The sequence below is a fragment of the Fukomys damarensis genome, unplaced genomic scaffold, assembly GCF_012274545.1.
Source record: "Fukomys damarensis isolate Sample0158 unplaced genomic scaffold, DMR_v1.0_HiC HiC_scaffold_4, whole genome shotgun sequence".
Taxonomy (NCBI): domain Eukaryota; kingdom Metazoa; phylum Chordata; class Mammalia; order Rodentia; family Bathyergidae; genus Fukomys; species Fukomys damarensis.
This window is the reverse complement of record NW_022900916.1, coordinates 38168090-38186321: the sequence shown is the minus strand read 5'-3', so window position 1 is coordinate 38186321 and position 18232 is coordinate 38168090. Positions and strand designations below refer to the sequence as shown.

Genomic DNA, 18232 nt, shown 5'->3' with positions numbered 1-18232 from the left:
CACCGGGCCACGGCCCCCTCCGGGCACAGTCGCAGGGAGCTCTGGCTGCCCAGCGTCCCCGGAGCTCCAAGTCGCCCGTATCCTGTCTCCGGGGCCCGGGACAGGAGCCCACTCCTCCTCCTGGGCGTACCCCAGCGTCATTACGGCTGACTCCTGACTCTGGCCTTCAGTTCTGCTAGGTACCCGCTGAGTGGACCTTCCCCGGGGTCCTGGGTTCTCCCTTCCCACACACGGAGGGCTCTGTTCTCCCAGGGACCTAGGAAAGTCCCTCCGCAGGCCCAGGGGGTCACCGTCCCCCAGGAGCTGGGCAGTTGCTTCTCCCTGAGCCACCTCCAGGGCTGGTGAGATGTGGCCTTCCCATGCCTGCCAGGCTTTCATTTCCTGACCCTGAGAAGCTTCCTCTCCAAGGCACTTGGGACCATTTCCAGTTTGACTCTCAGGAGCCTCTGGGTTCTCTCCCTGGGGTGCCCCTTCTCTCTGACCCTGCGGGTCTTCCCTGCTCTTACTCTCTTGTGGCTTTTCTCCCTGACTGGGAGGGACTTCTTTGTTCTCCCTTTGGGAGGCCTCCCCTTTCTGACGCCCAGGGACTGCCTCTCTCAAACTCTGAGGAGGGTCCAGCAGCAGCAGTTTTTGAGGTTCTAATCTCTCTCTGTTCAGGCCCAAGCAAAACTCCTTGGGTGGATCTTGGGGTGCTGGCAGGCCTTGGGAAGTCAGGCCGGAGGGCTCTGGGGTTTCCTGACTGAGCTTTCCCTCCTGTGGGCTCCTGAGTGTTGGTGAGTGGAGTTGTTGGATTGTAGGCTCTGCTTGGCTCTTTTCCCTCTGGGCCAGGTCCTAGGAAGGGAGGGAGCACCTTGGGTTCAGGCTTGTGTGTAGTGCCCGTGGAAGAGCCCTTTCCCCAGGGAAGCTCGGACACCCCAGTGGCTGGTCCTTGCCTGATTTCTGATTTTTTTTTTTCCCCTGGTACCAGCAATCAAACTCAGGACCTTGTATTTGCCAGGCAGTTGCGGCGACACTGAGCTAAACCCCTGGCCCTGCCTAATTTCTGAATTTTCAGAGGCCATTTTATGTGTTGTAAAAGTTCTTCAGTGTTGGTCCCTTCTTCACTTGGCTGCAGGAGGCAGCCCCCCCTTCCCCAGCAGCCTCCCCCCAAGAAAACCCCACCTGAGCTGTCTCCAACCTGAGAGAGGCCTTGCCCAGGTCCCTTTGATCCTTTCCCTTTGAATGCTGAATTTTCCGGCTCCTCAAAGTGCCTGCTGGTGGTAGGGTTCATCTCCTGTAAGCAACCTGAAGGAGAAAGACCAGTGTTGAGAGCTCTCTGTCATGCCGCGGTCCCTCACAAACATTTCCCTGAACTGGACCTGAGAAACCTGGTGTAGGAGACAGGGTGGAACCCTGAGGGCACTCCTTGAACTTCATGGTTATCGAGTTGTTCTCCCACCTGTATTCCCGCAGCCTGTCACGCACCTGCTTGTTAGCTGTGCCTGCTAGCAGCTGACCCCATCTCCCTCATCCTCTCAGCCAGGGCAGACCATACTAAAGCACCCTGCACATCCTCTTCCCCGTGACAACTACAGTTTGCCTGGGAACAAGAAGATCTCGTTTTCTGGGGTCCCTCTGCACAAGGACACCCCACCTTGTCCTGGTGTGCCAGTTCAGACCCATAGAAGAAACACTGTGCCATACCTTCCCCTGTTGTTAAGGAAAATCCTCTTTTACCCCTTGTTTCTGACCCCAAACTCTAATGAAATTCAAGAAATGAAATTCGAAGCCAAGCCTGGCCTAAAAACTGCAAGTGTTCATCATTAACAAAAGAAATCTAAAAAAAGAGATGCTGTCGCTGCTGCCTTGCAGCTGTGGAGGAAGGAGATGTTCTGCATCCATCAAACTAGCTAATGGAACCTGATTTCATAAGGTCTTAAATTGAGATCTTTCATAAGAATATTGCATGTTGTTCTGGTAGTCAATAAAGAGACGTGTGAATATTCATAACTTCAACCAAATGAGTATGTTCTCCGTGACAATAGATTTTCACAGGGATTTTGAACAGAGAAGTTTAGTAAGACTCAAGCCTTTAGAAATGATTGCTAAGAACTGTGAGAACAATTTCCCACCCCTCCCTTGAGGTGCTCATCTGTTGTCTTACTAGAGTTTATTTCCCAGGTAACAGTATAATTAATAACTATCTTCCGAAGAGATAAAATGCCTCCAAAAGCTTCTGTCAATCAGGAAAGAATATTGGCACTCTCCTGTCATCTGTGTGATAGAACAATTAAAAGCTTATGATTGTCAGGCATGAGGGTACATACCTCTACTCCCAGTACTTGGGAGGCTGAGGCAGGAGGATTACCATGAGGTTAGTGTGGGCTGATACTGAGTTCAAGACTAGCCTGAACTAAATAGTGAGACCCTGAAGAACAACAGAAGTCCTTGGACTTGGGCTGAGAAGGTCCATTGCCTTCCAACCTAGTCTGACTTCTGCAGCTCCAGGGGTTCCCTGCTGTCCTGGATGCCTGACCCCTCCTGTTGACATACCAGGTGTGGCCTTCTCAGGTATGCCAGGGCCCTCCTGCGTTGGGTCTGTGTCACTCCTGGCTTCATCCAGATCCAATGCAGACAATGGGCCTGGTTCCTGCTCCCTGTAGGAATCCAGGGGCTACTCAGGTGGCCCATGGGCTCAGGGGTAAGGAGGGAGCCTGGCTGCCAGGCTTCCTACTCCCACCAGCCAGTGTCCAAACTCTGAGTTCAGGGTGGCCTCCCCCAAACCCTGTACCATTTAGATCCTGGGAGACAGAATTCAGGGTCACCCTACCAGAGGTGGTGGGGCAACCGTGTGTTCAACTGAGTGAGGGCCTAAAAGGAGCCAGAAGCATGAGTAGGGGCACTGGGCAGGACTGTGGAAGGAGACAAGGGAAAGGGTTCTTGGTTGCTTTGTGAGGAAACAAGAGTGAATGTAAGATTCCCAGGAGACTCACGCTCCTGTGAGCTGATGGTTCTGGTGTTGGAAGTGCTCGGCCTGGAGTGAAGCATACAGCCTGGAACCCTGAAAGGGTTGGGAACCCAGGCCCACGGGACAACGCCCCCCCCAATGTGGAGGGCAGTCCCTAAGATGGCCCCAGGGTCCCTGCCTTCTAGTATTCAGGCCCTTGTGTGACCATTTCCCCTCCACAGAAAGTGCTTGGAACACGTCCCTCCTGCCCACTCGAGCCTTGCAAGGAGACTGTGGCCTTGACCCACAGTGCTGGCAAGAACTTCAGTGATCACCATCAACCCTCCCTCCTGTGGCTCATAATACCATAGCCCAAAGCAGCTACTGACTGGCCAGCCTACCATGACTTACTTAGGCAGCCAGTGGCTGAGCTGGGACTCGGATCCACATCCCCAGCTCTCAACTCTATGTGGGGCCATCACCATAGCAACCCCCTCCTGGACAGGAGGGCTGCTCAGTGTTTCAATCTCAGGGCAGCCCTGGGCACCAGGGCCTCTGTCCTCCAGAAGCCCGGGCAGCCATATTAAAAGGCTTCCCAGCATTACCGCACAGTTGATTGACCAGTCTGGTGGTTAATTGTGGAATAATAGTAGCAGCCTACAAGTAACAAACATGTAGTGTGTGCCAGACTCCATGAGATTCCCTCTGATGCATTCACAGTCCCTTCCAACAGCCTTGGAGAAGGATCTGCCATCATCCTCACAGGCCACAGGGACTGTCAGAGCAGATTTGTGGGCAGAGCTGTCAGTCTCCAAAGTCCACACACCTTCCACTTCCCTCACCTCCACCACTGCCCTAAAGCATGTGCCCTTGCTCACCTCACTCACCTGCTGCCTGGAGTCCCCACCCATCCTACCAAGGGGCTGACTGCGCTGACTCCTTGTGTCCTGGGCCTGGTGCCTCTGACACCGGAAACGCCAGGGGGTCCAGAAGAGGCCCAGGCCTGCCCCAGTCAGCAGCTCCAGGTCCCAGAGGAGCTGCAGGAAGGTGGGGAGCCAAGGTGTGAGGGGGCACCAGCCCTGTCCTCTGCCACCCACCCCTCACTGGCCACCCCACCTGCTCCTGGGCCCACCGGCTCCACTCCATCTCCAGTAGCACAGCGGGCAGTGCCAGCTCTAGGGGGCAGTCCTGGCCCTCTTGCACCTGGGTTGGGCAGGAAGAAAGCATCAGACCCCTGCCCGCCCCCTCAGAGGCAATGCCCAGCCTCACCTGCCGCAATGCAGCCTGGAGCTGGCCCAGGCCTGCAGGGCGCCGGAAGAGGAGCTGGTACAGGGCCAAAGCCTGCTCAGAGCTACATGGGAGCCCTGGGCCCCCAGGAGTGGCTGCCTGCGCCATGGAGAAGGAGTTGCAGCAGATGTCCCGTCCCTCCTCTGCCTCTGCCACCAGAGCCTGGAAGGTGGAGGATGGGCACTGATGACAAGAGCAAGGTGGGACAAAGGCTCTGCTCTCAATAATGCAGGGCCCTGACATCTGAGCCAGGGCCTATCTGTACCTGAGTCTCATGGATGCCAGGCTGACTCTGAGACAGGTTTCTTGGCAGTGTGGAGCACTGAGTGTGACCTAGGCAGAGAGGTGTGCATGCTCCTTTGCACATACACACACGTGCATGGCCATGTGAACTCTGTGACTGCGGCATGTGGGCACGCCGCAGCTGCGCCCCGTGTAGTCAGCAGCGATGGCAGTGGCTCTCAGCAGTTTGGACAACCCTTTCCACAGAAGCTCTCCTCCTTGTGCTGCAGGAAGTAGGGGCTTGTCTCATCCAGGTTTACAGATAAGCAGATAGCTCCAGAGAGTTTCTTGCCCTGACGCATGGCCATGTTTCCCTCATCTGCATACGGATGATTGTGACAAATAAGCTCTGGGAAAGCTTAGTCCCAGGAGAGGAGTCTGTTCGTGACCAGAGGTGGGACAGTGAGTGCAGAGGTCTGCAGTCAGCCCAGCATCACCACCCGAGACAGGAGGTGCATGCTGTCGCTGTCCTTGTTTGACAGATGAGATCATTTGTGTATAAGCAGGACAGGGACAGGACACATGAGATGTCTGGGTTGTTGAGTGTCCCCCAAGGCCACAGGTAAAAGGCTTGGCTTGGGCTGGGGATTTGGCTCAGTAGTTCCAGCGCCTGCCTTGCAAGTGCAAAGGCCCAAGTTCGATCCCCAGTACCCAAAAAACAAACAAACAAACAAAAAATAAATAAAAGCCTTGGCTCTAAGGGTGACATTACAGAAAGCACTGTGTGCCTTTAGGAGATGGGGCCTGGTGGGAAGTTCTCAGGTCACCAGCAGTATGGGAACCCTGTCCCATCCTGCCCCCACCCGTTTCCTGGCTCATGATAGAAGCAACTGGCTCCAACATACTCTCCCTCTCATTGCCATCGAGTGCCTCCAGCAGAGGCATAAAGCAATGGGATGCTTGATCTTAGGTGGGAACCTTTAAAACCATGATCCAAAATAAACCTTTGCTCTTTAAAAAAAGAAGTGCCTTATATATTTCATTACAGTAATAGAAAGCTGACTAATACAGGTCTACATGCTGTGCTTGTCATCAGCAGCTTTGCCTGCAGCCTTGTCACGGCTCCATGACGCTTGAAGCAAACTCTGCTCTCTGGGCCCCAATGAGAACAGCCTTCCCAAAAGAGGGTGGAGCTGGTGCAGCACATGATCTTCAGTTCAACTCAGCACTCTCTCACCTAAGTCAACAATCAAAGGCTTAGCCATGTCCTCCCCTGGAGCACTGAGTCCTCACTCCCTGTTATAGGGGCTCATAATGACAGTGGAGTCCCCCTAATCTTTTAGCCACCGTCCATAAGACTCTAAGGTCACACAGCTGATACCTGGCAAGGAGAACTAGAACCCTAAAATTTTCCATTTTGAAACCCATGGCCTCTCCCCTACCACATCTTTGCAGGCTGCACATGTGCCTACTGTCCACGCGCATATGGGGGGTGTGGCTGGGGCACAGACAGTTGTGCATGCACGCACTGCATATGTTTCTGAAAGTGTTTGTGCACGTGTTTCTGTATTTCACCCCTGGGTATTGTCCCTCCTCCCCTCCTGACATGAAGTCCATGTGTCACCAGCTCTTGGAATGGCCCAGAAGGTGCTCAAGTGCTCAGGACCACCAAACATGAAGAAAGAAAGGGGAGCTATGAGCAGTTTCTTGGTGGCTGCATAGCTTAGGGTCCCACAGGGATCCAGAGAGGCCACAGGCCATGCCTGCTACAGACCAAACAGATCAGAGGCCAGGCCACCTGAGTCCTCCTGCCCATTTCAAGGTTTCCCAGATGACATTAGAGCAGCCCAGGCATATGGGCATAAGGACAGAGTAAGGCTCTCTGACTCTGGGGACACTGAGTGCTGACTCCATGTTCCCAGCAGCCCGAGCCACCTCCCTGGTGCCAGGAGAAACACACACAGGAGGGAGTCTTGAGCAGGCCTAGAGTTTACTGCCATGTTTCTCTGCAGGACGCAGACCCAGGCTCCCAGGGCCCGAGCGGGGCATTGTTCCCACAGCTCCGGCTGGGTTGGCTGCTGCTCACCAAGGGAAGGCACCAGGAGTTCTGGCCAGGTGTCTTCCTAGCTCAGGGTGGAGCCAGGGCCAGATCCTGGCTGGGGCTGGGCAGAATGTGGAATGGCTGGGACCTCTGTGAGCAGGACAGGGGGACAGGCCTCAGGGCGGATACAGTGGGCCTCATGCTCCACCAGGCCTGCAGGACACTGGCAGCCAGGGACGCAGGGCCTCACACAGTGGGCTGCCAGCTCCCCCAGGGGGATGTGCCGATTGAAGCAGGTACGGGGACAAGGCGGGCCACACTCATCAAACACGAAGCCACGGTCCAGGGGGCAGCCCACCACTGCAGGCAGAATGGAAGGCAGGATCACAGAGGTCCCCCAACATCGCTCTGGTCACTGTGCTCACATCTTGCAGGCTTTTCCCTGTACCCACCCCATGCAGACCTGAGCCCCCTGGGCCACCCCATCCCTCTGCACCATCCCTTCCCCCACCTGCAATCTCATCGCCCCCTCACCACACGGTGTAGGGCCCCTCCAGACAGGTGTTACACCCGCATGGCGACAGTGACTGGCATAGGCCTCTAGGGCATCACAGAGGCATGCATCAGCCAAGGAGCCAGGGCCACAAGCACATAGGTCGTACACACAGGCAGCAAAGAAGGGCTCTGGTGGCACCACAGCATGGCAGCGGCTGAATGAAGAGGATTTCAGCAGCCCACATCGAGCGTTGGCCTCACGCCTGGCACGGTACCCTGCTGCCCGACACGGGTGCACTTCTTGGCCTGCAGAGCAGAGCTGGCCAGGCCCCGGCCCATCTGGGACCTACATGGGGAGAATAACCCCAATGTGACAATAGTGCTGGCAGCTGATCTTTGTGTGCTGTATCTTCACTCCGGAGGCTGAGGCAGGAGGATCGCGGTGAGTTCGAGACCAGCCTGGGCTACATAGTGAGTTCCAGGTCAGTCTCAACTACATAGTGAGGCCCTGTCTCAAAAAAAAAAAAAAAAAAAAAAAAAAAAAACCACAAAAAAAAAAAAAACTGCCTGAACTACAGAGCAAGGCCCTGTCTCAAAAATCAAGTCAAAACAAAACACTACCTTCAAGAAGTGCACAGGATGTCTCATCTACCTTTCCTTGTCCTCATTTTATAGATGAAGAAACCAAGGTAAGTGACTTTCCAAGCTCAACAGCCAATAAGTGGCGAAGCAGGTCTTAGGGATTCAGTTGATTAGGCTTCCCTTATTGGCAATCATACTGCCCACCACTGGCATGGGTCCCCTACTGCTCCCTGAAAGCCCAAAAGCCCATCCTGGGCCTTCCTTCCACACCAGAGGCTGCTCTGGGACTCACACCAGCTATGCCCAACTCTTTCAGCCTGCTCCAGCTACATTCCCTGTGCCACTCACCTGCCAGCTATTCCCAAATACAGCTTCTGTGGGCAGAAGGAGCCCATCAGGACCCTGCAGATCATCCTGGGCAAAGCCATTGAAGTTCCCGCAGAGCCCACAGGTCTGGCCCCGGTAGGAGCCAGGTACCCTCACCTCCACCTGGGACCGCCCGTCCCACAGCACCTGCACAGAGAGGCCTGGGAGTAGGGAAAGAGATGGCCCCCAAGGTGCCCGAGGTCTGCCATGGGCCTGTATGTGTCAGCACACCTTGAGCCACAGCAGGAAAGATGGGCAGGGACAGACCCTTCACAGGAAGGATGCTGCCCTAGCCTAGGTCGTGAAAGCGCCCACAGAGCCACCCTAGGCAAACATAGGTGACAGTAGATCTGCCCACAGCTCTTAAATGAGGGCCACTTCTCCATTAGGACCCTTCAATTTGGCCCCGGGTGCAATGCTACCCTCTTCTGAGATTCAGCATCTCCTGAACACTCAAGCTTACAGTTACAGCCTGGATCAGAAGAGCACACAAGGCTGATTTCATGAAGATATGCTTCTGGCTGGGACAGAGGGGCACGTCAGTCTTCCATACGGGGTCAGGAGACCTTAGTTGACATCTTCCCGCCCCTACTTGCCCGCTCCCCACTTTGCAGATGACAAAACTGAGTCTCAGAGGTTGGCCCAAGTTGCTCTAGCATATGGGTGGCTGAATCAAGATTAAAACCAGGAGCTGGGTGTGTAGCTCAGTAGAACACTTGCCTAGCATGTGCAAGGCCCTGGGTTCAATCCCTAGCACTGCCAAACAAAACAAAACCATGCCTAGAATTCCTCTCCTGGGAATCAGCTGCATGATCTCTTTCACTCTCTCTGGGCCCAGGAGGTATAGTACTCTGTCTCTCGGACAGCCTAGATACATACGACCGTGGCTCTCAGGTCTTCCCTTGGGAACCCGGCACCAGCCAGTCTCATCCTCGAGCCGTACCTGAAGCCCAGGCCAGGCATGCAAGATCACAGTTTGGCCCCGCAGCTCCACATACAGCAGCGGCTCCTGCAGGAAGGGCAAGGCCACTAGGCACCCGTTCACCTGGGAGAGAAGGGAGGAGGGCGATACTAGGGGCAGACGAGAGCACGGCACTGGACAGCCCTTCCCCAGGTCCTCAGCTCACCGTGACGGTCCCGCCCTGCAGCAGCTGTACCGTCGCATCTCCCAACAGCACTGCCACCTCCTGGGTCCAGGCCACGCCTCTCCGGCCCCGGTCGTCATTGGTGACATGCACGCTGTAGGCAGAAGAGCCCTGGGTGCCCACAGAGGGCAGGGCTGGGTACAGGGGCCGGGTAGAAGGGAGAGCGGTGCCCACCTGAAGTCCCCACCGCGGCAGTCCTTGACCAGCACGTAGCTGCAGCTACCCTGGAAGTGCAGCAGGCGGCCATCGAAGGTGCGGTAGTGGGGGTCTCCGAAGGCCATGCAGGAGGCAGGCCGGGGCAAGCAGTGGGGGCAGCAGCTGCGGGGACTCAGGGCCGGAGCCTCGTCCTGGCCCGACACAGTCAGACTCCAGGTGGTGCTCCCAGACATTCAGCCCTGCTCCCACCCCTGCTCCCACACCTAACCACAATGCGGGCCCTCAGTCACCCACCTGGGCTCAGGGCACCACCTGTGGCTGCACCTGGAACGGGCACTTCCCAGGCTGCACTGCTGCCCCCCCCACAGAGCAGCAGCCCAGGCTCCCTCCCTCAAGCTTGGTCACTCTCAGATGGTTGTGCCTCAGGTGCCTGACCCCACTGCCTTAGACCACACACTCACTGGGCTGCACGACAGCGGTGGGCAGCTCTGGCTTTGGCAGTGCACGGTGCCAGCCACGCAGGAGCAGCTGGTGCAGGCATCTACAGCCCAGCGCTCCCTAGAGGTCACCTGCCGGCCCTGGAGCTCACATGACTGGGTAGAGGCTGAGGGGCGGGGAAACAGGCAGGGTCAGTGCCCCCTTGTCCATCTCTGTTGCCCCTCCTCCAACCTCCAGGCCCCTCACCTTGGCATCTCTCACAGCAGCTGTCATTCTGGGACACCTTCACCCAGCCGTGGGGGCAGGAGAGGGGCTGGCACTCCTCCAAGTGACACTCCACATGGCCCCGCTGAGGACAGACCCCATTGCTCTAGGGACTTCCGGCAGGGCCCAGGGTCCCTAGTCTCACGTGTCTGGGGCCTTTCGGGCAGAGTCGCAGGTAGTATTCCTATCTGCCTGCTCCCAACCCATCATGGTTCAGGTGGGAAATAAAATCCAGCCCTCAACTCCTCAAGGACCGCGTATTTGCTGGTGAGTGTCAGACCCTCCTCTCTTTACCCATCTGTGAGTCCTGCACTCCACCCCCAGATTACATGGCAAGTGCAGGCAATGCAGGCGTTGCTGGGGTCCCGCCAGCTCTCTCCATCTGCTACTCTCCGGCTCCCGGCCTCCACCACACATTCTAAGAAGAAAGAATGGGATGGGCTGGCTCTGTCTTTCCACCTGGGTCCTCCCCTCCCTGGGCTCACTCTGTGCTTCCCAGCAGGGAAGCGTCCAGGCCATACCACCAGCATCTGGATGGGGTTAATTTCTTCAACCAATATCCAGAAAGCCTGGCCAGTTTTGAGCATTGCACCAGTGCTCTGGATGTCTCTAGGGTCCTGGAGGCCCAAAGAAGACCCTGGAGCCTGCCTCTGGGACAGATGTCAGATTCGCAGTGCAGTGCCTACTGGTGGGCCACAGGTCTGTAAGCCCCATGAAGAGCCTCAGTCCAGGCCTTGAAAATCTAAGTTGCCCTCTGTGCCTCCATCTGCCTCATGGGACTCCTCTCTTACCCAACAAACAGCTCCCCCATTTTTCAAGGATGAAACCAACATTCAGAGTGTAGATCCCAGGCCTCACACTTGGTCCATGAATGCCACCACATCCTGTCTCCCTCTGGGGCTCTTCTCCAAGGGGAAGGCCAAGGCTGGAACTCACCCTGGCACACAGGGCAACAGCTCCCAGGTGGTGTGCGGTGCTCCGACAGGGGACAGCTGAGCTCAGGACAGGCCCGGTGAATGCAGAGCCACGTCAGGTCCTGCCCGTTGTCACACAAACACCACAGGGAGAGACAGCAGATCTCAAGGAGTTGGCAGGATGTAGGTGGGAGTAGGACACCGGTAGGATCAGAAAGGATCACAGAGGACAGTTCCCGAGGCAGAGGGCTCACCTGGCACTGGCAGGTGTAGCAGGGGTCTGGCGGGGCCAGCTCGGACCCCAGGAGGCCCTCTATGCAGTTGCTCAGTGCTTCTGTGAAGACAAAAACGCGGTATGGAAGGAGGCTGGAAAACGCAGGGAGCCGGGCTCACACTCCCAGGTCTGTCCTCAGAGTTCTTGGGCCCAAGGCAGACCTATATCCCAGGCATCAGGACTCTGGGGAGGGCACAGCAGGAGCTGGAAAATGACAAGGTGTGGCTTCCTCAATCTGAGGTCACTAAGAACAGCCAGACTGCCTGGCTTGCTCCCACTGTCACTTCCTTTAATAATCTGGCTAACGAAGCACAAGGGAGCACAAGAAACCAAGCATCCCAGGTTCTCGTCCCGGCTCTAGCCCTGGGTGTCTGTACCATCACGAGCAGAATAACCAACCTCTCTAAACCTCAATTTCTTCATCTGTGAAACGGGGTAATTTTCATTGGGCAACTGTGAAAATTAAATGTGATACTCCCCCTCTAGTTTTATAAATCCTTACTCTAAATGAAAAAAGAACAAAACAAAAACAAAATTCAGAATGGTTCTCCTTATCCTGGTAGCCAATTCTCCCCTCTAGTCCTCACCTCACAGGCCCCTAGGAGCCCTCAGCGGACACAATTGCTGCCCTGCAGCGCCACCTGCTGGGCAAACTGCTCCACAAACACGTCCAACTTCAGAGCGGCCAGGGTCCCTGCCAGCTCACCTTGCTCCTCCTGGCTGCCCTGGGGCTGTGTTCGCCCCATTTACTGGGGAAAGAGCCAAGCAGAGTCCACTGGAGTCTGTAAAGAGCTGGGGCTGGGGCCATGGAGGACAGACAGCTTGCTGGCTCCTCCTGCATCCCCCTGAGGTGCAGCCCCGAGCTCCTAGTTTATCTACCCTGAGCCCCAGTACTCACGGGCACAGGTAGGGCAGCAGTGTTGGGGCCCAGGGGATAGGAGTTGGCTGGGTGGGCAGCCCACCAGACTGGGACACTGCCGCCGATGACAGTGGAGGCTGGGAGGCCCCTCAGGCTGTGGCTGGAAAAGTGAATGAGCAAAGTTTGGATGCCAGGCCAAGACAGCAAGAGGCAGCCCTGTCCGCCTGCTCTGCTGCACCTTCTCCGGGGTGTGCGTGGGCAAACTCAGCGTCTCCCTAGACTTGCTCCCCTGAGTCCTACTGCCCGAAGATGATGTCCCTCCTCTTTCCAGTCACTTGGGTCAGAACTCTCCTGTGTCCCCGCCCGTCTCCACTGCCCCTCCTCGGCCCACGGCACCACTCCTGCTCAGATCCCTTCATCGGCTCACCACTGTCTCCCCTAATATCCATACACTCCAGCTGGCTCCTCCACCCCCATCCCTCACCCCACAGTCCAGCCGGCAGGGCTGCCCACTGCCCCCTCTAACTCAGGCCTTGTTCTCCATGTCTAAACCATACGGCCTGGCCCTGTTCGTCCCAGCCCTGCCCAGTCCTGCCTGCTGGAACACCATCCCCTCTCAGCCCCTCCAAGCAGTGACCAGCTGACGGGGCCTCTCCATGTTGCCGCCCTCTCTGGGGTGGCCCCAGCCTCCTACCTCACAGATGCACAATTCGCAGGGGTCTGCCCCAGGCTGGAAACTCTCCCCGGCCTCATATTTCTGGCCCTCATGCTCACAGCCTTGGAGTGGGACAAGAGAAGGGCAATGCCAAGGAGACTTGAGGCTGGCAGCGATACCATGGGCTGGGTCTTCTGCCCTCCAGCCCCCCCTGCAAGGACTGGGCTGCCTACAGAACAGAGTCCACTTCTCCTAGAGCACCCCCTCTGCCATTCAACCCCACCAAGGTGGGGAAGTTATGGACCCCAGCCCATCCCCTCTCCCCATCCCAGGATCCCAGTACCCTTGCATCGAGGGCAGCAGTCACTGGGCCCCTGGTGGGGCTGGGCACAGGAGCTGACACACTGGATGTGGGCACAGGTGATGACGCCCTCGTGACACATGCAGGAGGAGCAAGGGCTGTCGGGGGGCACCCAGCTACTGCCTTCAGGGTGCTCCTCTCCATGAGCGAGGCAGCCTGCAGTCCGGGGGGTGGGATGAGCTCTGAGCCCGAGATCTGACACCTGCCCCGCCCCCTCCCACAAATAGTCAGCAGGACAAGTGGACACCAGGGTGGAGATCTGAGGGATGTGGCCTGGAGGCAGCGGATGGAGCCCTGTCTGTGGTGAAGGGAAAGGAACAGGGCAGGGTCGCAGCTCCGGGACTGCCCTGTCCTGTCTGCTTGCCAGACTGAGTTGCATGCAGCCGGCACTGCCGGCTGCAGTGCTAATGGGCGCTCTGGCTTATGGCAGGTGTGCAGCGAATGCATGGGGCTCTTACTAACCCTGTGTGCCAGGTAACCTCGTCTTTTCAAGCCTCAGCTTCCTGCTCTGTTAAATGGGTGCTACATCTGCCCTGCTTTCCTCACAGGGCAGGAGGGCCACCTACATGGCCCTGGGCAGCACACAGGGTGAGAGGTGGCAGGTAGGCTCAGAAAGGCTCATGTTCTGGAGCCAATGGACCAGGACAAACCATCTTAACTCTGCTGCCTCCAAGCCAAGCAACCACTAGCAATTTCTTATCTCTTTGTAATTCTGATTCTTGTTTGTTTGTTTGGGGGTTGTTTTTTATTTTTATTTATTTTGGGAATTGAACCCAGGGAGCACTGAGCTATATATCCTTAGCCCTGTGTTTTTGTTGTTTTGTTTTGTTTAAGACATAATGACAGCAAGGGCTGGGGATTTAGTTCAGTGGGCTGCTGCCTGCCTCACAAGCGCAAGGACCAGAGTTCGATCCCCAGTACCAAAAAAACCAAACAAAACATAATGACAGCAGGAAGTGGTGATGCATACCTGTAATCACAGCACTTGGGAGGCTGAGGTAGAAGGATCACCATGAGTTTGAGACCAGCCTGCACTACGTAGTAAGTTCAAGGCCAGCCTGAACTATTTATGAGTCCCTGTCTCAAAAAGATAAAAAGGGACAGCAGCACTTATCTGATAAGACTGTTGTGCAGATTAAATTAGATAATAGGAATAAAGTACTTAGCTCAGGGCCTGGCCCCGCTCAATAAATGCAAATTACCAGGGCAATTATTATTATTATTACTATTATTATTATTAGGGCACGGACAGGAAGAACAACAGCTTCAGTGGAATGTGACCGGCACGTAGACGGCTGGCCTGGCAGGTGAGCAGGGGGAGCAGGGAGAGGGTGGAAGAGCTGAAGGGGGTGAGGGTGACAGTCCAGTCCAGGACAGACATGTGGGAGGGCCAGCGGGGCTGAAGCGCCAGCACGGGGCGGCCTCAGGGCCGGGCCTACCTCTGCAGCGAGGGCAGCAGCTCCCTGGCTCTGTGACCTGGAGTAGGCACGCCAGGGGTGGACACTGCAGCCGCACACAGCTGACCTGGCCATCCTGCAGGAGATGTGGGCCCAGCAGCTGGCTATCAGAGTCAGGGGGTACCACGGGCCCCCAACCTCCACCATCCACCTGCTCCTTGCAGTCCCTGACAGTGACACCGCTCACACCTGCCTGCAGGCCCCTCAAACTCCTCCCCGTCCTGGTGCTCCTGGCCCTTAAAGAGGCAGCCTGTGGGGGACACACTTCCTGGGTGGGAACGTGCGCCACCCTGTCCCGCCCTGCCCACGCTCAGCCCGAGAGGAAGGGCGGGAAAGGGGAACAGCATGAGGCGAGGGCAGGTGGAAGGCAGCTCACTGCGGCACACAGGGCAGAAGCAAGGTCCTGGAGAGGGTTTCGGGCAAGGAGCCGGGAGGCACTGTCTCCTCTGGCAGCGCACAGAGCCTTCCTGGCCAGGCGAGGTCACACTGCCATTCCCGCCTCCCACACCACCCGTGTGCCCTTGAGCTGTGCTTGCTGTCCCTTGGTGAGCATCCTACTGAAGCCACCAGGCCCAAACCCCTTCTGCTGGCCCAGAAGACCTCAGCCCAGCTCCATCCTCCAAGATGTCATCTGGGAGGAGGAGACACCCTCCCTGACAGGAAAGCAGCATGTACAGTGAAAGGGCACCAAAGTCCCGAAGGCACTTCCTCACCTGGCAGGTGCAGAGGGAGCAGGTAGGGTCAAGTGGGTCAGGAAGGGTCTCTCCGGGGGCAGCAGTGATCCCATGGTAGAGGCATCCTGGCAGAGTGGGAACACCGTGAGAGCCACCATGGACAAAGCCCTACCTGTCACACACACAGCCATAGCTAGGGACACCCCCAAAAGCTTAAGGCAAAATTACTGTGCCTGGGAGAGCCAGGGAGAGTGAGGTGTGGGAGAAAAGACAGAGTTGGCCAGGCCGCAGAGGACAGGGTTTGCATGGCACAGGCAGACTGAAGAGGCAGAGGAGACGAAGCTGATGAAAGATGGCTGGGAACTTCCTGCCGGTGGGAAGGAGACAGTGTGGAGAGGCACACTGGACACGCAGCCAGGTGGGCTGGGTCAAGCAGGGCGGGCTAAGGCAGCTGTCCCTCCTGGCTAATGACTCCAGAGCAGAGTGACATGGTATTTTAGGAAGCAGTGAAACAATCTAAGAGTAGGAAGGTATGGAAACCAAAGGACCCATTATTCAGTGAGTGTGACCTTCTGGAGTAAGGTGACAGTACAGACAGAGGAGAGCATGCATATGGTGTGACAGCAGTCTGGGGACCAGTGCATGTCTGTCTCAGGAGAAGGCTGGCAAAGCTCCTGACCACTGGAGGCTATCTGGGGCCCTTGGGAGCCCCAGCAGGGGCCCAGAAGGGCAGCTGTCGCCCTACCCTGGCAGATTGGGCAGCAGTGCTCTGGAGGGGTGAGGGGGTGGCTACAGCCTACAGGCTCGCAGGGACGGCGGCTGCAGGTCACAAAGCCTCCAAGGCAGGTGCACAGGTTGCAGGGTTCTTGGGGATCCAGGAAGTCCTGCTTGCTCAGGTAAGACTCACCCAGGTATTCACAGCCTGCCAAGGTGAAAGGGAGAGGGGAGGGCTGGAGGAAGAGAGGGACGGGAGGTGGGGAGAGAAGAAGAAGAGAAAGAGAAGAAGGAGGAGAAGAAAGGATGGGAAGGAAACACTGCTGGCCGGCAACTTTTCTCCCTCAAAGCCTGTGAGAAATCCTTTCCCTCTCCAGGAAACAGTCTTCATGGATCTGTCCCTGGGGTTAAATACTCAGCAACCCACTGCCAGGGGCACTGATTTTCCCAGCCTCAGGAGTGGATGTAAGTGGTGTGTGGCCAAGGGCTCCCTTCCCAATGCCCCAGTGCGGGTACTGAGTTCAAGTCAGTAGGAAGTCAGGGAGCAGAGTTCAAGATGGCAGGAGACACACGGACTGTTGTAGGCTCAAGGAATCCGGTTCCATCCTCAGAGCCAGAAACTTGCCTGAACTTTAGAGGCACTAAAGGGGCAGGCTGGCTGGGATTATCCACTACCCAACCATGAAGCTGCAGCTAGCTTTTTGGGATTAATCAATTTGGTTCTAGACCTTGTCAAACCAAAAAAACAAAACAAAACAACAAAAACAAAGAGAGATTGAATCTTTGAAAGCCTTGACAGGCAAAAGTATCTCTCTAGAATTTAACAATATTTTATTTATTTTCTTCTTTTTTGAGACAAGGTCTCACTATGTAGCCTAGTCTGGCCTCAAACTCTCAGCAATTCTCCTGCCTCTGCCTCCCAAGTGCTGGGATTATAGTCGTGCACCACCATGCCTGGCTTGTATTTCAATTATATTCATTTTTCCCGGTAACCTATTCCTGGCAAGTCTACTTTTCCATTTCCTATGGATGTAAAACTCCTATCTAAATAAATTTAAATAATAAATGAATTTATTTGAGGAAAAGTACAAAATAAATAAAACTTCCATTGGTAGAAGTTGTGTAGTAATAATTTTTAAAATAGGAGACACCAAAGATGTGGGAACTCGGCCTGTTCAATTGTTTTTTTTTGTTGATGTTGTTGTTGGTTTTTTTTTTTTTTTTTTTTTTTTTTTTTTTTTTGGTTTTTTTTTTTTTTTGGTTTTTTTTTTTTTTTGGTTTTTTTTTTTTTTTGGTTTTTTTTTTTTTTTGGTTTTTTTTTTTTTTTGGTTTTTTTTTTTTTTTGGTTTTTTTTTTTTTTTGGTTTTTTGAGACAGGGTCTCACTATGTAGTTGAGACTGACCTGGAACTCACTATGTAGCCCAGGCTGGTCTCGACCTCACAGTGATCCTCCTGCCTCAGCCTCCCGAGTGCTGGGATTACAGGTGTGCGCCACCAGGCCTGGCCCCTTTTTCTTTTTTAATAGGAGTTAAAAATTAAGCCCAAAGAGGTTATACGATTTGCCCAAAGTCATACAAATAGCATCAAAAGCAGAAGAAAATACAAGCTTTAGTCCAGAGCTTTTTCTCTTACTGTGTAAGAAAAAAATTTTCCGCATCCATTCTAGGGCAGTAAAGAGGATTCAGACCAGATCTCCCACCCCCCAACACCCTGGAGCCTCCGCCCCACAGCCCCCTGTCCCCTGCCCCTCACCGTCACAGGCAGGGCAGCAGTCTCCCCTGGCAGGGAAGGGGCACTGTGCAGGGGCACAAGCCCTGGGCTCGCAGGTGACACTGCCCTCCCAGCAGAGGCACTCGTGGCACGCGGCGCTGGGCAACGGGAAGCGCTCCCCGCTGGCGAACTCCTTCCCCTGGAACAGGCAGCCTGCGGAGGTGGGTGAGGACTGGGAGGCCTGGTATTTGGCTCCCGGCCCTGAGACACAGCACTGACTTATTTAACGCTAGGAATGAACCCAGAGGCTGGGCGTGGTAGGCAAGCATTTTGCCACTGAGCTGCACCCCATCCCCCTAATGCCTAGAGAGAACCCCGATGTCGGAGGCTCATAGGAAGGGGAATTCTGGGAGTGGTGGGGACCCAGCAGGGGCGGCCGGATGTTGGGGGACGGTACCGTCACAGGAGCGGCAGCAGCGCCCCCGGCGGCTAGGAATGAACCCAGAGGCTGGGCGTGGTAGGCAAGCATTTTGCCACTGAGCTGCACCCCATCCCCCTAATGCCTAGAGAGAACCCCGATGTCGGAGGCTCATAGGAAGGGGAATTCTGGGAGTGGTGGGGACCCAGCAGGGGCGGCCGGATGTTGGGGGACGGTACCGTCACAGGAGCGGCAGCAGCGCCCCCGGCGCGAG

The 18232-nt window shown here is 55.7% G+C and overlaps 1 protein-coding gene across 1 annotated transcript in view; it reads right to left on the bottom strand.

Annotated features, from left to right (window-relative positions):
• Positions 1-6: 6 nt before the first annotated feature.
• The window catches only part of Kcp (kielin cysteine rich BMP regulator), a 28948-nt gene continuing 10722 nt past the window's right edge, over positions 7-18232 (bottom strand). The window contains exons 20-43 of the mRNA XM_033755994.1: positions 17998-18029; positions 17583-17753; positions 15862-16038; positions 15156-15241; positions 14819-14909; positions 14425-14518; positions 13956-13978; positions 12968-13141; positions 12664-12746; positions 12009-12129; positions 11091-11170; positions 10859-10958; positions 10252-10340; positions 9905-10007; positions 9682-9824; positions 9239-9411; positions 9047-9158; positions 8863-8964; positions 7902-8066; positions 7011-7317; positions 4059-4129; positions 2533-3963; positions 1178-1284; positions 7-831 (exon numbers count right to left, since the gene is read on the bottom strand). Coding sequence (XP_033611885.1) covers positions 3559-3963; positions 4059-4129; positions 7011-7317; positions 7902-8066; positions 8863-8964; positions 9047-9158; positions 9239-9411; positions 9682-9824; positions 9905-10007; positions 10252-10340; positions 10859-10958; positions 11091-11170; positions 12009-12129; positions 12664-12746; positions 12968-13141; positions 13956-13978; positions 14425-14518; positions 14819-14909; positions 15156-15241; positions 15862-16038; positions 17583-17753; positions 17998-18029 — 2902 coding nt within the window. The 3' untranslated portion in view covers positions 7-831; positions 1178-1284; positions 2533-3558. The remainder of the gene's footprint in view (positions 832-1177; positions 1285-2532; positions 3964-4058; positions 4130-7010; positions 7318-7901; positions 8067-8862; positions 8965-9046; positions 9159-9238; positions 9412-9681; positions 9825-9904; positions 10008-10251; positions 10341-10858; positions 10959-11090; positions 11171-12008; positions 12130-12663; positions 12747-12967; positions 13142-13955; positions 13979-14424; positions 14519-14818; positions 14910-15155; positions 15242-15861; positions 16039-17582; positions 17754-17997; positions 18030-18232) is intronic.